Consider the following 18,669-nt stretch of genomic DNA (forward strand, 5'->3'; position numbering starts at 1 on the left):
TCCTCTCTCTCTCTCTCTCTCTCTCTCTCTCTCTCTCTCTCTCTCTCTCTCTCTCTCTCTCTCTCTCCTGCCTCCAATGGAGACGCTCCTCGGTGGCCACGCCCACTTTTCCCTCCCAGGCGCCTGGATTCGAAGGGAGGCGATTGGACGAAAACGGCTGCCCTTCCTTGCCTCCCCATTGGCCGGGCTAGGGGGCGTGGCGCTCGTGCTGGTGAAGGTGACGGCGGAGGTGCTTCTTGCTGTTTCCAGTCGTTGAGGCGGTCGAAGCGGGCGGCGGGATGCAGTGCGGACGACAGGTAGCGAAGCCCCTTCGGGTGAGTAGCTGCCCGTGACGGAGCCGGGAGACCCCCGAGATACATTTTTGGTCGGGGTAGGTTTGGGGGCGGTCCCTCGTCGTTGACCGCCACGACATCCTTCCTCTAAAGGAAGAGTGTGTGTGTGTGTGTGTGTAAAGTGTGCAAGGTATGCAAGCTCTGCACCCGTTTGTTTGCCAGAGGGTCGCGGGTGGAAGAGGATCCCCTGCATTTAGGGAGCAATCCACCCGCTTTCACGTTGATGGGAGGTGCGACTTGTTTAACAATGAAATACAGGTAGTCCTCGATTTACAACGGTTCATTTAGTGACCGTTCAAAGTTACGTCGCTGAAAAATGTGATTTATGACCGTCTTTCAAGCTTACGACTGTTGCGGCATCCCCATGGTCACATGGTTTACCTACAGATGCTTGGCCACTGGCTCACGTTTATGACGGATTGCAGTGTTCCGGAGTCGTGTGATCCCCTTTTGAGACCTTCTGACAAGCAAAGTCAATGGGGAAATCGGATTCACTTAACAACCGGGCTACTAATTTAAGAAGTGCAGTGATTCACTTAACAAATGTGGTGAGACCCATCGTAAAATAGAGCAAACTCACTTAACACATTTCTCACTTAACAACATAAATTTTGGGCTCAATTGTGGTTGTAAGTAGAGGACCACCTGTAAATTCCTTGGACAAGTGGCTGGTACAAGGCACGTCTCCAAATTTGGTGTCTCTGCTGAACTGGTTGACTGGTTGATTGATTATGTGCCATCAAAGGTTTTCAACACCTAGCAACTACATAGATAGATTTTGAGTCTCCCAGTGATCAAAGGGGCCTTCACTGCCACTGTCCCTGAATTTTACCACCTTGCTGTGGTCATCCTCTTCTCTTTTCTTCCACCTTTCCCAGCTGTTCCAGAGAGCTGGGTTTTGCCTAATGGGTCCAAATTAAGATAATTTGAAACTGAACCTTTGGGCTTCAGACAAAAACTTTGGGTTAATTTGTTGAATGATTGATTTATTTTTGATGGATTTATTTTTTTGGCTGTCCACAGTATTCTCAGAATTCTCGTCTCCAACACAGAAATCAAAATGCATCCATACTCTTGTGGAAGTGATTCATAAACTTTATAAACTTTATTTTCTCTCTCTCCCTCCCTCCCTTCCTCTCCACCTCTCCCCCTACCTCTCCCTCTCTCTCCAAAACTGGTGATCTATTTTTGGAAAAATATAAATGTTCCACATATTGACTGGTGGAAATAAGGAGGAAGGGAAAAGATCAAAGGAGTCAATCTTTTGCTTCTTCCACAGTGTGTTTGGATTGGCTGTGATGTTAGCGGAGATTTAGCACGCTTTAATTTTTTTCAGTGAAACAGTTGTGTGAGGAAAGCGTGTAATATTTCTCTGTGCTAGGAGAAGACTCACTGGATTCTTAGCTTCCGATTCAGCTCTTTGAAGTAAAATTAGATTGGTTTGAAGGGCTTTGTTAAATGAAAGGTATATAGTGTCCATTGCTTCCACTCTTTCTAGTAATAGTAAAAAAGGCATTGATCTCATATGGTGGTCCCATGTGCAAGGGGTATCAATGAGATGTGACACCTCCCCTTTTTGGTAATAGGTGTTCTCTATTTGTTTTCTTGGTCGTTCTCAAATTTGCTGCTTTGAGTGTGGTATTGTTTCTATAACTGGGATCATTTATGAATAGGACTCTTGTGTTTATCATTTGTATGCAAGCAGATAAAAAGAAGAATTAATCAGTAAACCCTTGGTGCCGAAATGTTTGCTATGGCAAAACAGTTGAAATAAACTTGGACACAGAACATGCCTTTAAGCTTTAAATAACAACTAGACAATGCCAATAGAATCCGAGCAGAGGTGGGTTGCTGTAAGTTTGGCCCGGTTCGGCTGAAACGGTAGTGGCAACGGTGGGAGGCTCCGCCCACCCACTTCGGTGCATGTGCAGAAGCTTCTGCGCGTGGAACGAGCAAACTGGTAGCAATCCGGATAGCAACCCACCACTGAATCAGAGAGTAAAATAAGCAGCACTCATCCATCTAGGCTACTACACCCAAGGACATTTTTGCCATTTTACAGCAACGAAACTAAGAGTTAAGATATTTCTACTTATGTGGTTAAATAAGTACTACAGATATCCATTTTAATATGTGAATAGGAGAAAAAGGATGAAAAAGTTTGGAATGTGTGACGCAGGGTTAGGAAAGCCACACAAAACCTGTAAATAACAAGATTTGATCAATGGACAGTGCTAAGTCCAGGCAAAGGGTATCAAGTTGGAAGAAATGGGTGAAAGGTCAAAAAGAAAAGATTGTGGATCAGGATATGGGAAGGAAAATAACAAAAACAGCATCGTTCTGTAGGAAGTTATCACCCAGCCCTCTCCCAGAGAAATGAAATATCCTAGGAATATTGAAAAGGCAGAATATTATATTTTCCTGGATGTGAAAAAGGGAGAAATACATTTTAAACACAAAGTAAATTCCTGCAGCTTCCTGCCCATCCCCACTTTGTCAATGGGCCATTAAGAAGGCCAAGCTAGTCCACTTTACATAATAAAGAGTTCTCCCCATCAGCTCCAGGGGGATGGGATTAAGGCATGATAATATTGGCACTTTACTCAACTGACCACATGGCATCTGAGAACTCAACCAAACCTGGATTCAAAACTCAGCCTAGAGGGTTGCCCTTGCACGGGCCCATGGGAGTCTGGCAACCAATCAGAATACATTTCTTACACAGGAACAGGAAACAGATAGGTGGGGCAGGACAGAATATAAAAAGCCCTGCAAGCCCTTCTTCACTCTTTTCCCTTCTCTTCTTCTCCACCAACATTGAAGCATGTGATCACCTTTTCTGTTCAGGACTCAAGCCATGCGGTCCTGTCCACCATTAAAACCATCTTTCCAAGCAGCCTCCATGTCTCCAGTGTCTTTTTCCCCACTTGGAGCCGAACCCAGAAGGACATTTCTTCCAACAGTTCCATTAAAGTCAAGTTGAGAAATCAAGCGGCTATAACAAGGTCTATTGAAACACATCAGATTCCTGGCAATTGACTGCTTAACTCACAGGCAGGCCAAAAGAACCAAGAGCTTCCAATAGTTCAATATAACTAGAAGTAGATAGATCCCTAGGAGACCGCAAGGCAGAAGTCAATAAAAGTTCCAACCTTACAGGGGGTGAAGGAGAGGAAAATGAGTATCGGTAGCCGTACACATTCATCATCTCTTGCTTTACACTCACTTTGGGCTACTTATCCAGGTACAGAAAATGTGAATGAAATTAATGAATGACTTTTGTTGTAATAACTTTGTTCATGTTTGCTACTCTTGTCAGGGGAAATTTTTCACCCTGAGCTAATGAGGTCTAGAAATCGACGGCTTTTCCAAACAGCATATCCTCAAGAAGCGGGGGGGGGGGGGGGGGAAACCCAGAGAACATGTTCTAATTAAAAAACAAGCTTTAATATAAAAATAAGAAATAAGAAAATAAACAAATCTATCTAATTGTTACATTTTGGCAAGAACAAATGTTGTCCATCTTCTTCGGCAGACGAACAAAGATCAAAAGGAAAGAAGTCTCTGGAATGTCTGATGAGCAGGCGCAATACATCACTTGCTGATAAAGGCCTATGTCCTGCGCAATAACTCTTTCAGCTCGGCTAGCAAACCAATTAACGCAGTGACATATAGAGGATACTCTGCCTCTTTCATGTCTACTTATGGATCTCTATGCAATTTGTATTGTGGAGCATCATGTCCCAAAGGCGCTTTTTGCAAGAGGTAACTGGACTTTCTGGGTTTTTTCCTTTTCTTTGAAGACGTTTCACTTCTCATCCCAGAAGCTTTTTCAGTTGTGACTGGATGGTGGGGAATGGAAGGATTGTCTATTCCAATCCTTCCATTCCCTTCATCCAGTCAGAGTTGAAGAAGCTTCTTGGATGAGAAGCGAAACCTCTTCAAAGAAAAAAAACCAACCCAGAAAGTCCAGTTACCTCTTTAAAAAAAGCACCTTTGGGACAACCATGACCCGAATGACTGAGAATCTCCATAAACATATAGACCTTTAACAATGAACATACTTAAATTTTTACAGTTAGGTATCACTGGTATGATGATTCAGTAATCCATTATCCTTCTTGATGATCTGTAGTCCAAAAAAATCTGACAGTAGTGTAGACTTGATCTTTCTGTTCTGCATGTTAAACGTTTATGCCGTATTACAATAAATGCTGTAATCTGTTTTGCAGGCATTAAGATTTTCAAGCCGAAGCTACTCATCACAGCGTGGTTTAAATGTGAGTGTTGCTAAAACAATATAGAATAGTGGCTCCAAACTATGCTTATTTGATAAAGGTTTGATGTTTATCTACTAGATGTAATTAGAAAAGCACGGGAAAGAACAATATATTGTAGCATGTAGTTTTGTTCTAAATACACTGCAGGAATATAGTAAGCAACACTAAATTATTAGTTTTAGTGCATTTCTAAAATTACGCTGCTTTCTCAGAACTTTGATGCCAAAATAAGCCAAATGGTGCCCAGAATGCCATAGATGCTTTTACTATTGCAGGAAGTCTAGACTAGTTATAATTTGACTCACATATATTGTCATAAAACCTTTACTATTTTCCTTAATCCTTGAAACTATTAATACATTTAAATTATCATGTTTTTTGACCCTCTCTTGAAAGAACAGAAGGTTTAGGAATGGTTTAGGTTGTTTGATTAACAACTGTAATTTTGCTGAGGAGTTAGTGTACTGCATTTAAATAAATATCATATTTTTCGGCTTGCAGGGTGCTCCTGGGGGGTGCCCCCCCCCAAAACAAGCAAAAAAGCAGCCCGTTTTTTGTGAAAACAAGCCCGTTTTTTGTCAAAAGAATTGCATGCATAGCCTTATGGAGGCTTATAGAGTGCTGCTGGGGGCTGGGGGGGGGGGAAACAGTGGTTTTTTGCTCATTTCTGCCCTCCCCAGCCCCCAGGATCTTTCTGAAAGTCTCCATAAGGGTATGCATGGCCATTTTGGTGAAGGGGGCGGGGTGTCGGGAGGCAAAAAATGCTGTATTCAGTGTATAAGATGCACCCAGATTTTCAGCCTCTTTTTTGAGGAAAAAAGGTGCGTCTTATACTCCGAAAAATACGGTAGATTTGTATCGCTTCAATAATCAACAGTATGCATTGAATATTCTTAAAATCTAAAGCAGGGGTGTCAAACTTGATTTCATTGAGGGCTGCATCAGGGTTGTGTTTACCTTGAGGGGCCAGAGTGGGCCTGACCAGTGTGGGTGTGGCCAGCTCAACATCACTCATGTTGAGGGCACCTGTGGTGGCCCAAGCGCTCTGCCAGTGAAAACGGTCTCCTGAGTTCTGTTTTTAGCTGCGACAGCTTCCTGCAACCCTCTACCAGCGAATATGGAGCTCCAGTGGGCCGCCAGCAAGCCCCCCGAGCTCCATTTTCACTGGCAGAGGCACCGCGGGTTGGTCTTTTGCTATTTCCAGGACGGCCCCATGGGCCAGATCTAAGCACCCCGCTGGCCAGATCCGGCCTTGAATTTGACACCCGTGATCTAAAGCATAATTCTGAAAATGCTTTCACTTACATTAAACTGATGATTAAGCTTTTGCTTTTCAGGAGGTAGTTATTGTGAGTGCTGTACGGACACCAATAGGATCTTTCCAAAGTTCCCTTTTCTCACTGCCAGCCACTAACCTTGGTTCCATTGCCATTAAAGGAGCAATAGAAAAAGCAGGTACGCAAAGAAGGTCTGGTCTTGCTTTAGTCCCATTATTTAATCTTATTGATTTTACCAGTGAAGATGATGGAGTGAATTGAGATGGTGAAATTGTCAGTTTTGATGAGAGAAAAGACTTTAATTAATTTGAATGTTGATTAGAAACCCCTTCTGGACTTACGGCGTGAAACAGAAAAAGTAGAATTATGATAATGGTAGAAACAATAAAATAGCTGCAGGTAGTCCTTGATTTACGACCACAATTGACCCCTCAATTAGTAGGCTGTCAAGGGACTGTGCCTAGTTTTATGATGTTTTTTGTGGTGGCTGTTAAGCGAATGTTAGTCATTAAGCAAACCCATTCTTTACCATGGTGCATTTTTTTGCCAGAGGTAAACACTGGTTTCTGGCATTTACACACAGTCATGTGGCCATTGTTGCAAACAGTCATTAATGTGGGCTGATTGCCAACCACCTAAAATGTAGTAATGTGACCATGCTGGGGGTGGGGTGGACAGCTGTCAGAATTTCAGGTTTGGGTTGCAAGTACCTTTCTTGGAGTCCATTGTAACTGGCCACTAAGCGCCCAACTGAAAGTCAAAGACCTATACTGAGCTGCAGTGGCGCAGTGGTTAGAGTGCAGTACTGCAGGCTACGTCTGTTTGAATGCTGACTGCTTGCAGTTTGGCAGTTCGATTCTCACCAGCCTCAAGGTTGACTCAGCTTTCTATCCTTCCGAGGTGGGTAAAATGAGGACCCAGATTATTGGGGGCAATGGGCAGATTCTGTAAACCGCTTAGAGAGGGCTGTAAAAAGCACTGCTAAGCAGTATATAAGTCTAAGTGCTATTGCTATTAACTGTAACAAAGAAGGTCAATTTAAATTTATATAATTCTTGTAAAACAAAACCAAAAATTTCTTTGTATTTCTTTTTTCTTCTTGTTTCTGCATTTTTGACTTTGTTTGCTCTTTGTTTTTCACTCTTAATTATATTCTTGCTTTTTTCTTTAAAAATTCAATAAAAGTATCCTTTTAAAAATCTCATCAATTTTACCAATAATAACACCAAAGATACCTGTTGTAACAGTATATTCTTCAGTATGTGGTCCTAAGATTCCTTTCTTCCTCACTCTTTTTTTTCTGGATTATATAAAATAGTTTGTTTACTTGAAAGGAGACAATCAATCTTAACCTTCTTGTATTTATCTGAAAGGTAAGAAATATGAACATCAGTGCATTGAATTTTATAGTTTTGAACCAATTTTTGCTTACCAGAGCTTTAGATAGCAGAAGACTTCTCTAGCTGCATTCGGCTGGATGCCATTATATACATGATTGATATCTTTCAGAGGGAGTTTTCTGGGAGATTCCATTTTTGGTTTGCTGAATTTTGCACATTCTGTTTTCTGAGGAGACACGGGTTACAGATGTAGAAAATTATTTTTGAATCTTTATTGGACTTAAGTTACAAAGCTATCCCTTCCATAATTATCATACATATTCCTCTTATTAGGTATCCCTTCTCAAGAAGTGAAAGAAGTATACATGGGAAATGTTATCCAAGCTGGAGAAGGACAGGCTCCTGCACGACAAGCAACCCTTGGTGCCGGTACGAAGATTATTTGATATATATCTGATATTGATTTCAGTAAATAAAAATGTATTAGATGCAGTTAGATCAGGGGTGTCAAACTCAAGGTCCGTGGGCCAGATCTGGCCTATGGGGGCTTAAATCCAGCCCACGGGGTTGACCTGGAAATATCAAAGGATCAACCTGAAGTGCCTCTGGCGTCTAAAATCAGCTTCGTGCGCCGGAAACGGCCCTCCAAAAGGACCCAAAACAGGGCCAAAAACGGCCAGCAGAGTGCTGCAGGAGGCCATGGAGGGTGAAAATGAGGCACATGGGAGCCGCACACAGATCCCCCACACCACATTTTGGCCAGCAGGGTGCTGCAGAAGGCCACCGGCCTGCCCCCCTCCCCTGCCGGCCCATGGAGGAGAATTAGAATGGTGATCCAGTTTGACACCCTTGAGTTAGGTAGTCTCTCAATGTCTGTTTGTATATGCTAAAATGAGCCAGCAGTGTGCAGCAGCTGCCAAAAAAGCCAACACAGTTCTAGGCTGCATAAACAGAGGGATAGAATCAAGATCACGTGAAGTGTTAATACCACTTTATAATGCCTTGGTAAGGCCACACTTGGAATACTGCATTCAGTTCTGGTCGCCACGATGTAAAAAAGACGTGGAGACTCTAGAAGAGAAGAGCAACAAAGATGATTAGGGAAGACTAAAACATATGAAGAACGGTTGCAGGAACTGGGTATGCCTAGTTTAATAGTAAGAAGGACTAGGGGAGACATGTTAGCAGTGTTCCAATATCTCAGGGGTTGCCACAAAGAAGAGGGAGTCAAACTATTTTCCAAGGCAACTGAGGGCAGAACAAGAAGCAATGGGTGAAAAATAATCAAGGAGAGAAAGCAACTTAGAACTGAGGAGAAATTTCCTGACAGAACAATTAATCAGTGGAACAGAAGTTGCCTCCAGAGGTTGTGAATGCCCCAACACTGGAAGTCTTTAAGAAGATGTTGGATAGCCATTTGTCTGAAACGATATAGGGTTTCCTGCCTAGGCAGGGGGTTGGACTAGAAGACCTCCAAGGTCCCTTCCAACTCTGCTATTGTATTGTATTGTATTGTATTGTATTGTATTGTATTAAATAGGAGACGTTTTTGTGATGGGTCATATTTACATTTTGCTTGCAGTTCTTTTCATTATTGTCTTATTAGTTTATCTTTATTTGGCACAGGCTTACCAGTTTCCACTCCTTGCACAACTGTCAACAAAGTTTGTGCTTCTGGAATGAAATCTATTATGATGGCAGCCCAGAGCTTGATGTGTGGGAGTCAGGTAGGATATTCTGTACTTTCACAATTTTTGTGTGTGGTGTATGTGTGTGTGTACATACATACATACATACATGCATACATACATACGTTGAACTTTATTTCGAAGTAAAGAAGACTTCAGTTCTTAGTCTACAAATGACCATTGTTGGTTAAAAAAGTGATGAACTCTGAACATCAAATGAAAAATATCAATGGAAAGATTAGAAAAAATTTTCTATCCCAGATGTTGGTGACTGAATTTTTTTAAAAAAATGTGTAATGTATCCTTTTTTTGGAAAGGCTATTTTTTTACTACTAACCCAATACATTTCAGCATTTCCTAATTTACAAGAATTATGCACAATTTGATGCTTTGTTGATCAATAAATGAGCATGTTATATGTTTAGGTGATTTTTAGATTTTTTTTTCTGTTTATTTGGTTTTTTAAAAAATTTTTGTTTTGGTACATTGCTTTTGTGTATTGTTTTAATGGATTTTTTAAAAACAAAATATTGCAGTAAAATGAAATGTCAGTGGTTTTTTTTACATGCATACACACTCACACAATTTTAATATAGGCCTTTCAGTTTTTGCCTGCAAGGAGATACAAAGCTTAAATGTTTCCTTGCACTAGTAGACTTCTGCTAGCTCTTTATTTAGGTCCTTTTCAATTTCAACACCCTCAAAATCTTCTACATAAGTTTGAGGGACCTCTGGAGTTATTTGGAAGTGACGTATTCTCTCTTTCTGCTCTATCATGGACACATTTCTGGTGGTGGAAGTGTACAACTGGATTCAATTCCAAGAATCATCTTTTAACAACTCCATAATCTCTTGCGGGGTGGAGTATGGGCAACTGAATGGAGCTAGCAGAGTGTTTTAATGGCCGGATGCTGTCCCTGTTGCCAATGCAGAATTTTGTTCAGGAGATTTATTCCCAGTGTGCCCACCCAGAGAGAGAAATAACTGCCTCTACCTAGGTTAGAATTTACAGCCTCCTGATTGTGAGGCCAGAGCTCCACCTCTAAGTCACTGCACCACTCCATTCAATTCCAAGTATCTCTTTTCATGTTGTTACGTGCATGCATACATGTGTGTGTGTGTGTATGTGCTAAATAGCTGTAAAATCTACTGAACAGGATGTGATGGTGGCTGGAGGGATGGAAAGCATGTCAAATGTCCCTTACACCATGACCAGAGGAACAACGCCTTATGGAGGAGTAAAGCTTGAAGATTTGATTGTCAAAGATGGCTTGACAGATGTCTACAACAAGATCCACATGGTAAATGCTAATGTCTTGCGGTTATATTTCATTTTTAAACTTTTAAATCATTTTTGAATAAAAACAAATGGCTACAGTTCATTTAACACATAGCTTTTCCCAATCCTGATGGCACAAAGTTGGAAGGGACCTTATAGGTCATCTGGTCCAACCCCCTGCTCAAGCAAGAGACCCTACACCCGTGATGGTGAACAGGTGGCACACGGAGCCATTTCTGAGAGCACACAAGGCGTTGCCCTGTCAGCTCCAGCACGCATGCACGTGCTGGCCAGCTGATTTTCGGCCTTGATTTTTGGCCGTTTTTCGCCCTCCGGAGGGTTTGCTGAAGCCTCTGGAGGGCGAAAAACTATCCAATGCACAAACCGGAAGTTTGGGAATGGACTTCCGGTTTGCAAACAGACGGTTCGCTATGGTGCAGTTTTGCCAAAAACTAGAAGTAAGTTCCAGTTTTTGGCAAATATATAAAATGTGGCTATATGTCCATGCGACATTGTAAATGGCCAGAAATGTGGTCTGATTGCCTACCGCCCAAAGTCTGATCATGTGACCACAAGAGGGGTGACCATCAGAATTTTGAATCTGGGTCATAAATACCACTCAGGTGAGCCTGTTGAATGGTTGTTAAGTGACCAATCATAAGTCAAGGACTGTCTGTACTATTTTAAACTTCCAGTGAACATGAGCAAAGGAAGTTTAAAATAGTACAGGTACTATACATATACTACGCATAAGTTCATTTATTCAGTTAAATTATCAATTGCTGAAAAAGTTTTAGTTCAAAGCTGCTATCCATTACCTTACAGTGCCTGTGGTTTGAATTAATCTTAAATTTCATTAGGAAGTTAAGATTAATTCAAACCACATGCACTATAAGTAAATTATATGCAGCATGAGGTACAGAAATGATCTCTACACTTTACAAAACCTCATATGTCCTTTTTTCCCCCCATTGCCCCCAGGGTAATTGTGCTGAGAATACCGCTAAGAAATTTTCTATATCACGGGAAGATCAAGATACTTATGCTATAAAATCCTATACCAAAAGCAAGGAAGGTTGGGAATCCGGAATATTTGCAAAGGAAATTGTGCCTGTTACTATTTCTCAAAAAGGTAGTATGGATTAATATACAATACCTTCTCCCCTTTAAATTGTTTTGACACATGGCATGCTTCATTTTCCGAATGTGAACTCCAATATAGTAGTAGTAGAATGGATAAGAGGACTTTGTTTTTCTTAACTGTTATATGACTGCTCTCTAGTCAAATAATCTCCATTAATACATATTTGAAGAATTATAAGTAAAACATAATTTAAAACAGAAAGTTCTGATTTTGATGATTTCAGTTCCTTAACTTAAATCAATCCACTCATATACTAGAGCCGTAATGGCGAACCTATGGCATGTGTGCCAGAGGTGGCATTAAGTGCCCTCTCTGATGGCACGCGAGCCATCGCCCCAGTTCAGCTCTGCCATGCATGCTCGTGTGCCTCCCGCCGGCCATCTGGTCTTTGGGTCTGTTATACATGCTCGGGGGCCGCATGTGCATACGGGAAGTACATGCACCGGGCTGTGTGTGCATGCACAGGATTGGGGGCGGGTGTATGAGTGGGGGCGGGGCGGATTGCATTTTGGGTGTTCACATGCACTTTGGGCACTCGGTTCAGAAAAGGTTAGCTGTTGTGGTCCAGCAGGATCCGGTTGAGTTGCTGATGGACTCGGATAGCGAGGAATCATATGAGTCTGCCCTGGATGATGTGGAGGACCCTGTGCAGGGTTCAGACTCAGAGCAGGGACCAGAGAGGCGCCTGAGGCATGGAGCAGTGGGGAGGATCAAAGGCAGTTTGTCCCTGATGCTAGATTGCGAAGGGCTGAGAAACGGAAGCAGCAACTCCGTAGGCAAACTCACAGAAGATGATTAAGCACAGGTGGTTGTGGATTGGCCCCTCCCAAGAGAGATTATAGGTGAGGCGTTGGGAGGGGACATTTGCAGGAAACAATTGTTCGAATTAGTAGTTAAAAAAATCTGTGTATTCTAGCCGTGTTTGCTCGCTTGGACTATCTGTGTTGCTTCTTTGGATTATCTGGGTTGCTTTATTGAACGTGAGTTGTCTGGGCCCTCAGCCAAAGGATTCGTTATCTCAGTAATTAAACAGTGGCAAACAGCCAAGCCTGTGTTCTGGTTTATTCACAGGCGTGGAGGGTGGGGGGTGTCAGAACAGTTAGCTATCACTGTACTACACAAATGGAACATGAGATGGACAGGGCAAGAAATAAGAGGATGCAAAAGATTCTTATGTGTTCAGCTGTCCTTTAAAAAATAAGAAATTTTTTAACATTCAGCAGGTCACTGATAAAACCTGTTTGCTGGGCTGGATTTTGACTTTGGTCAAAGTTTCAAATCTTTTTTTTTTTACTCAAATCTTTACTTTAGGGAAACCAGACACAGAGGTTAAAGAAGATGAGGAATACAAGCGTGTTGACTTTAGTAAAGTTCCAAAATTGAAGACAGTGTTCCAAAAAGAAAATGGTAAGATTTGATATCCATTTTTAACGTGCTAGAATTTATTTCAGATCTTGGCTGTCCATGGTATTTTAAAGGTAACAATAATAAATTTCACTGGTATCAATACTCTTCCTATCTTGCTGCTTCAAAGCTTCCATAGAGTGTCACGCATTCCAATATTTGAATGTCATTTGCATGACTGTTCTACAGAGTGCTAGTTTGCAATATATTTCTTGATTGATCGCTTGTTTAAGATTATCCCAGCTACAGTATGTTGGATTTAGACTGCTGTACATTTTATGGCCATTTGACAGCAAGTGAAGTGGGAATTGATGACACCATAGGATAGTGCTTCTCAATTTTTTCCTTTATTGCTCTAAGCCAGGGGTGTCAGACTCAATTTCATTGATGGCTGCATCAGGGTTGTGTTTGACCTTGGGGTGCCGGGGTGGGCGTGGCCAGGGTGAGCATGGCCAGGTCGACGTCATTCGTGTCAGGGGTGCCTGTTGTGGCCCGAGGGCTCTGCCAGTGAAAATGGGCTCCCAAGCTCTGTTTTTGGCTGCGGCGGCCTCCTGCAGCTTTCTGCCAGTGAAAACAGAGCTCAGTAGTGCCACGTGGGTTTTCGCTGGCAGAGGCACCGTGAGCCGGTCCTTCGCTGTTTTCAAGGCAGCCCCGCAGGCCAGATCTAAGCACCCCACGGGCTAGATCTGGCCTACAGGCCTTGAGTTTGACACCCCTGCTCTAAGCCATTTATTAGAAAGCCCTTATTTACATGTCCCTGCTATGATTGGATAATTGGTTTGTGTGTCATTACTCAAAGGAAAAAAAACTTTTACCTAATTTTGGTTAGTTTACCCAGATTTAGGAAGCACCATTGTAGGGGAATGCATTATGCTTTAATTGTTCTTCCCAGTAAATTGTTTTTCCTTAATGAATTTTTGTTTCCAGGAACAGTCACTGCTGCCAATGCTAGTACGCTGAACGATGGAGCAGCTGCTTTGGTACTGATGACTTCAGAAGCAGCCAAAAGACTGAATGTGAAGCCATTGGCTAGAATAGTAGGTGAGAATCGTCCTACCCTTTGGTGAAATCATTATATACAAGTAGTCCTCGACTTATAACAGTTCATTTAGTAACCATTCAGTTACAACAGAACTGAAAAATGTGGTGTGACCATTTTTCACACAGTCATTGCAGCATTCACATGGTCAAAATCCAGATTTTTGACATCTGACTCAAATTTATGACGGTTGCAGTGTCCTGGGGTCATGTGATCCCCTTTTGCGACCTTCAGACAAGCAAAGTCAACGGGCAAGTCAGATCCATTTAACAACCGTGATTTACTGTTACATTTACTAATGTAACAACTGCAGTGATTCACTTAACAGCTGTGGCAAGAAAGATCATAAAATGGGGCAAAATTCACTTAACAAATGTCTCACTTAGCAACATAAATTTTGGGCTCCATTGTGGTTGTAAGTTGAGTGCTACCTGTATTTATATTTCCCAAATAAGACCGGTGGTGGATGTCTTATTTTGTTTTATCTGTGGATTAGGCAGTAAGGCCAGATTTTTGATCAAGTAGTTTCAGCCAATTGCAATTTTGTCAAAAGCCAAAATTTTAAAAAGGCTTTTGCAACCTTTCGGTGCACTTCTCTTGCATGGACTTTTTAAAGTATCTTTTAAGGCAGGGGTGTCAAACCTAAGGCCCACGGCCCACATCGGTCCCACAGTGTGCTTAGATCTGGCCCATGGGGCTGCCCTGGAAACACCGAAGAACCGGCCTGCGGTGCCTCTGCCAGCAAAAATGGAACTTGGGAGAGCAGCACGCATCTCTCCTGAGCTCTGTTTTTGCTGGCAGAGGGTTGCAGGAGGCTGGTACAGCTGAAAATGGAGCTGAGGAGCCCATTTTCACTGGCAGAGTGCTCGGGCCCCCATAGGCGCCGCCGACATGAGTGAGGTCAAGCTGGCCACATCAACCTGGCCATACCTACCCCAGATCCCCAAGATCAAACACAACCCTGATGCAGCCATCAGTGAAATCAAGGAATTTTTTAAGGAATGAACTCTGAAATTGTGTTCATGATAGAGGAATCATTGCCAGAATAAAATTCAATATTACGAGAAAGCACATTTAACATGTTTCTTTTCTAATTCGTGTTTCTGTTCTTCTGCAGGTTTTGCAGATGCTGCTGTTGATCCTATTGATTTTCCCATTGCACCAGCACATGCGGTTCCTAAGGTGACCATCTCAACCATTGCTCCCCATTTAGTTGCTCATTTAATTCTGCATTTAGTCTTCAGTGGAAATGTAATATAACGGAGTTTAAAATTAATTTCTAATGTAGATTATCTGCTTTAGGTTTAAAAACAAATCTAAACAGTTATAAAAATTAACTACTTTGTGTTTGTGGTTTGCATTTTAGTTCTGGTTAGTTTTGGAGAAATTAATGTCAGTTTGTACCTGAACAACTGAAATAAAATAATCAAGTGTGACACTGCCATACTAGACATAACATTTAATTTAACATAATGTAATGTTTTCTGCTCACGTTCTACTTTAAGACTGTGACCAAATGGGTCCATTTAGCATCTGGTCTCATGAAGAATTTTAGAGAACTCAAAAACTTCGTCTTGTAAACACCATTCTATTATGTGATATTTTAATTTACCAATATGTAAGATTTGGTATTTCAATGTATTTGGCTGTTTGGTTTAACTGCTGTCTTTGCAAAGTATTTGCTCTTGTTCTGGCTTTGACAATATTTATTTATGTTCTGTGTTCTGCAATGATCCAAGACCACTTATTGAAAATCAATTGCATCCTTTTTAGAATTCAATAATTAAAATAAAAATAAAAGGACAACAGTTGCAAAGTGTGACATCGTGTAACCACACTACTTAGTGAAGATAGTTCCAGCATTTCTAGTTCCCACTGCTAAGTGAATCCCATGTTATGCATGACATTATGTGGTCATCCATTTTTACCTGCTGACTTCCCTATTGACTTTACTTATTGGAAGCTAGCTATGAAGGTCACAAATGGAGAGATCAAGGGACTGTGGGATGCTGCAGTTGTAATTGCAAGCTAGTCATTGGCCCCTTGATTGTGATCATGTGACCAATGGGTCACTGTGATAGCCAGAATTTTGAGGATTGGTCCTAAATAACACTTGTTCACTGCCATTGTAAGTTTGACTGGTTGCTGAATGAGCAGTCATGGAGGGCCACTAGAATTCCCTTACCACAATTGAACCATATCACCATAGATTTAGGCCATTATTGGCTTTAAAATTTTGCAAGGATGAAATTCTGCCTAATTTTAAAAGCTAATGGATTTCAGCTTAGATAGATTGAATTGTTATCTGTAACTTACGGCTATGTTTGTGTGGTTTTCAGCATTTTTAAAAATGTGATTCTATTTTTCCAATTGTAATTAAGTTTCAGTATCTTCAAGGTTGAGAGTTTTCATTTATTTATTTTCTGCTTTTTACTTGAATTATTGTAGGTATGTCAGGATCTGCTCATAAAATTCTGGTAGTACAGCAAACAATATAAATATTATCCGTAAATACCAAGTTTTAAATAATGGTATTTTTCCTTTCAGTTACTTGCTCAGACAGGACTCAAAAAGGAAGATATTAAAATGTGGGAAATCAATGAAGCATTCAGTGTTGTTGTCCTAGCTAACATTAAAATGCTAGACATTGATCCACAAAAGGTAAATATTCACGGAGGAGCAGTTTCTTTGGGACACCCAATTGGGTAAGTAAAACAAAAACAAAAACATTACCTGGTAGTGGGAAATAACTGTATAGATAGTCCTCAATTTACGACTAATTGATCCCCAGTCATAAGGCATGCTAGTCATTAAATGGTTAATCGTGTGAATGCATCTAATTTTATGACTTTTATTGTGGAAGCTGTTTGGCCAATGAGTGCTTTTTGACCAAAACTGGAAGTAAATGCCAGTTTCCAACAAAGAAATATCATAAATTGTGGTTGAGTGCCCAAAATATTATCACATTTTTTTTATTTCACATCTTCCTGAAGTCCCCTAACTCTCAAAAGCTATCTGTTTCTGCGATTATTTAATATAACCCAATACTGGGTTTTTACTGAGATCCTTGCAATGTATTTAAACCACTGACAATTAGCATATCTTATACTGATTTTATTTCCGAGTAATATTTGAAGTACTACTCATTGAATACTTGTTCTTAACCCATTGTAAAATGCTACATAGAAAATATTCACAAACTATTACTCAGATTTAAAAATCTCTTAAGAGATTTTTTAGAGATTAGGCAACTAGGTGTCTCCAAATATTTCTAATATTAATTTGCATTTGCCCAGTATCCAGTAACACTAATTATGGGAGATGTAATCCAGAAAGATTGGACAATAGCAGATTGCATATACCCTATTTAAAGTTCCCAGTTGTGCTGGAATGACAATTCATCTAAATAGTACTTACTTGAGAAACCTAGAATATTAGGAACACTAACCATTACTTGCTAGACTTTGTCTTCGAACTCAAAAGCAGTTGAATGATCTTTGTAGGAGTAGGAAAGCTATGACTTTCCAGAGATTTTTAGACTGCATCTTAGATCTTAAAGTCTTTGAACTTGCCGCTTGAGATGATAATAGGAATCAAGTGGCTGTAGGTTCTTCACTCCCTGCTCGTGTATCTCTGCTTGGAACACAGTACACATGAGTCATCTGAAAATCATTGTTTTTCCATTCTGCATTAGATAAAGCAGTGATCTTACCCAGTACAAAGCAGTTTTATGTTAGGGTCCCTACGCCCTGTCATTCTACAACTCTGACTTAACAACTTTAACATGGTAATCTTTATTTCCCGCCCTCTCTTTCCTTTTGACATATCCATATCTCATCTTCTCCTCCTGGGCTCAACACACACTGCTAAACCTTTGTGAGAAAGGAAGTGAAACTATCTGAATTAAACTCTTTATAAGGAAGTATATACTTAAACTGACTAACACCACTTGTTTACACAGCATAAGCTGAAAAGGCTAAGCAAAGAATCTGACTTAAAACTCTTTTCTTCTTCTTCTCTATTTCAGGATGTCTGGGGCAAGAATAGTTGTTCACATGACTCACGCCCTGAAACAAGGAGAACATGGCCTTGCTGGGATTTGCAACGGTGGTGGTGGGGCCTCTGCAATATTGATCCAAAAGTTATAGCTTCTGATCTCAAGCTCTAAGGCCCAACTTATGAATAGCTGTTACAACCGTGATTGGAATTGCAGTATAGACGATTAATTGTAGTCTGGCATTGTTCAACAAAATTATGTCTTTTTATTATAGCATGTTTTCATGCAAAATGTTTTTTTTATACCTTGGACTCTAAAACATGTTAATTATCACCCAGTGCTGCAGCTATCATAACTATTTTAGAAACTTACCATTTGTCCTGCTCTCGTCAGTGAATTTTAGACATTCTTTTGCTCTTCTCCCTTAGCCTCCTAGAATGAGGGCACTGGTTGTGCCATGCGTAATTTTGCCCAGAAAACAACTGCTTAGCTGGAGGAAGATAGTGTAGAAGTAACACTGGATTATGTTTCCACAATTGGTAGAAATAAACGAGAAAGGCTATTGAATAAATATTTACCATACAACAATAATGAGTTGGTTTCTTATTCTAGTTCAGGGATTTAGACCAATCACAACTTGTGTTATTTGAGTGTCAAGCTTTATAAAATTAGCATTTTGAAGTTATAACTGGAAAATTGAAAAGCAATCTTTGCCACTGAGCATTGTAGCTCTTCTGAAAGCTTACCTATATGTACTCGCTTATACTTGTAACTGAGGAAAGTGTAAAGGAAAACCTTTCAACTTGTAATAGCAAATCACATTCTAGAAAAACAATTCCAGATAGTTAGCTGGCAATTGAACTATAAACAAGAGTTAAAACAGCAATTA

General features: G+C 40.7%; 1 protein-coding gene across 1 annotated transcript; it reads left to right on the forward strand.

The window, feature by feature from the left end:
* The first annotated feature begins 170 nt into the window (after positions 1 to 170).
* On the forward strand, positions 171 to 18,371 carry ACAT1 (acetyl-CoA acetyltransferase 1). Its single transcript, XM_081950028.1, has 12 exons — positions 171 to 314; positions 4,565 to 4,612; positions 5,950 to 6,067; positions 7,563 to 7,658; positions 8,856 to 8,956; positions 10,075 to 10,218; positions 11,178 to 11,328; positions 12,652 to 12,747; positions 13,672 to 13,785; positions 14,901 to 14,965; positions 16,331 to 16,488; positions 17,811 to 18,371. Exons 1-12 carry the CDS (start codon positions 279 to 281, stop codon positions 17,929 to 17,931), a joined length of 1,248 nt encoding a protein of 415 aa, XP_081806154.1. The 5' UTR covers positions 171 to 278; the 3' UTR covers positions 17,932 to 18,371.
* The last annotated feature ends 298 nt before the right edge of the window (positions 18,372 to 18,669 follow it).

Source organism: Natrix helvetica (genome assembly GCF_964273705.1).
Source record: "Natrix helvetica genome assembly, chromosome: 4".
Classification (NCBI taxonomy): Eukaryota; Metazoa; Chordata; class Lepidosauria; order Squamata; family Natricidae; genus Natrix; species Natrix helvetica.

Excerpts from the sequence above, each read along its gene's own strand:
- ACAT1 (XM_081950028.1), top strand. The coding sequence starts at position 279 with ATGCAGTGCGGACGACAGGTAGCGAAGCCCCTTCGG. Across the intron at positions 6,068-7,562 it reads AGGAGCAATAGAAAAAGCAG|GTATCCCTTCTCAAGAAGTG; the intron begins GTACGCAAAGAA and ends TCCTCTTATTAG. Across the intron at positions 13,786-14,900 it reads GCCATTGGCTAGAATAGTAG|GTTTTGCAGATGCTGCTGTT; the intron begins GTGAGAATCGTC and ends GTTCTTCTGCAG.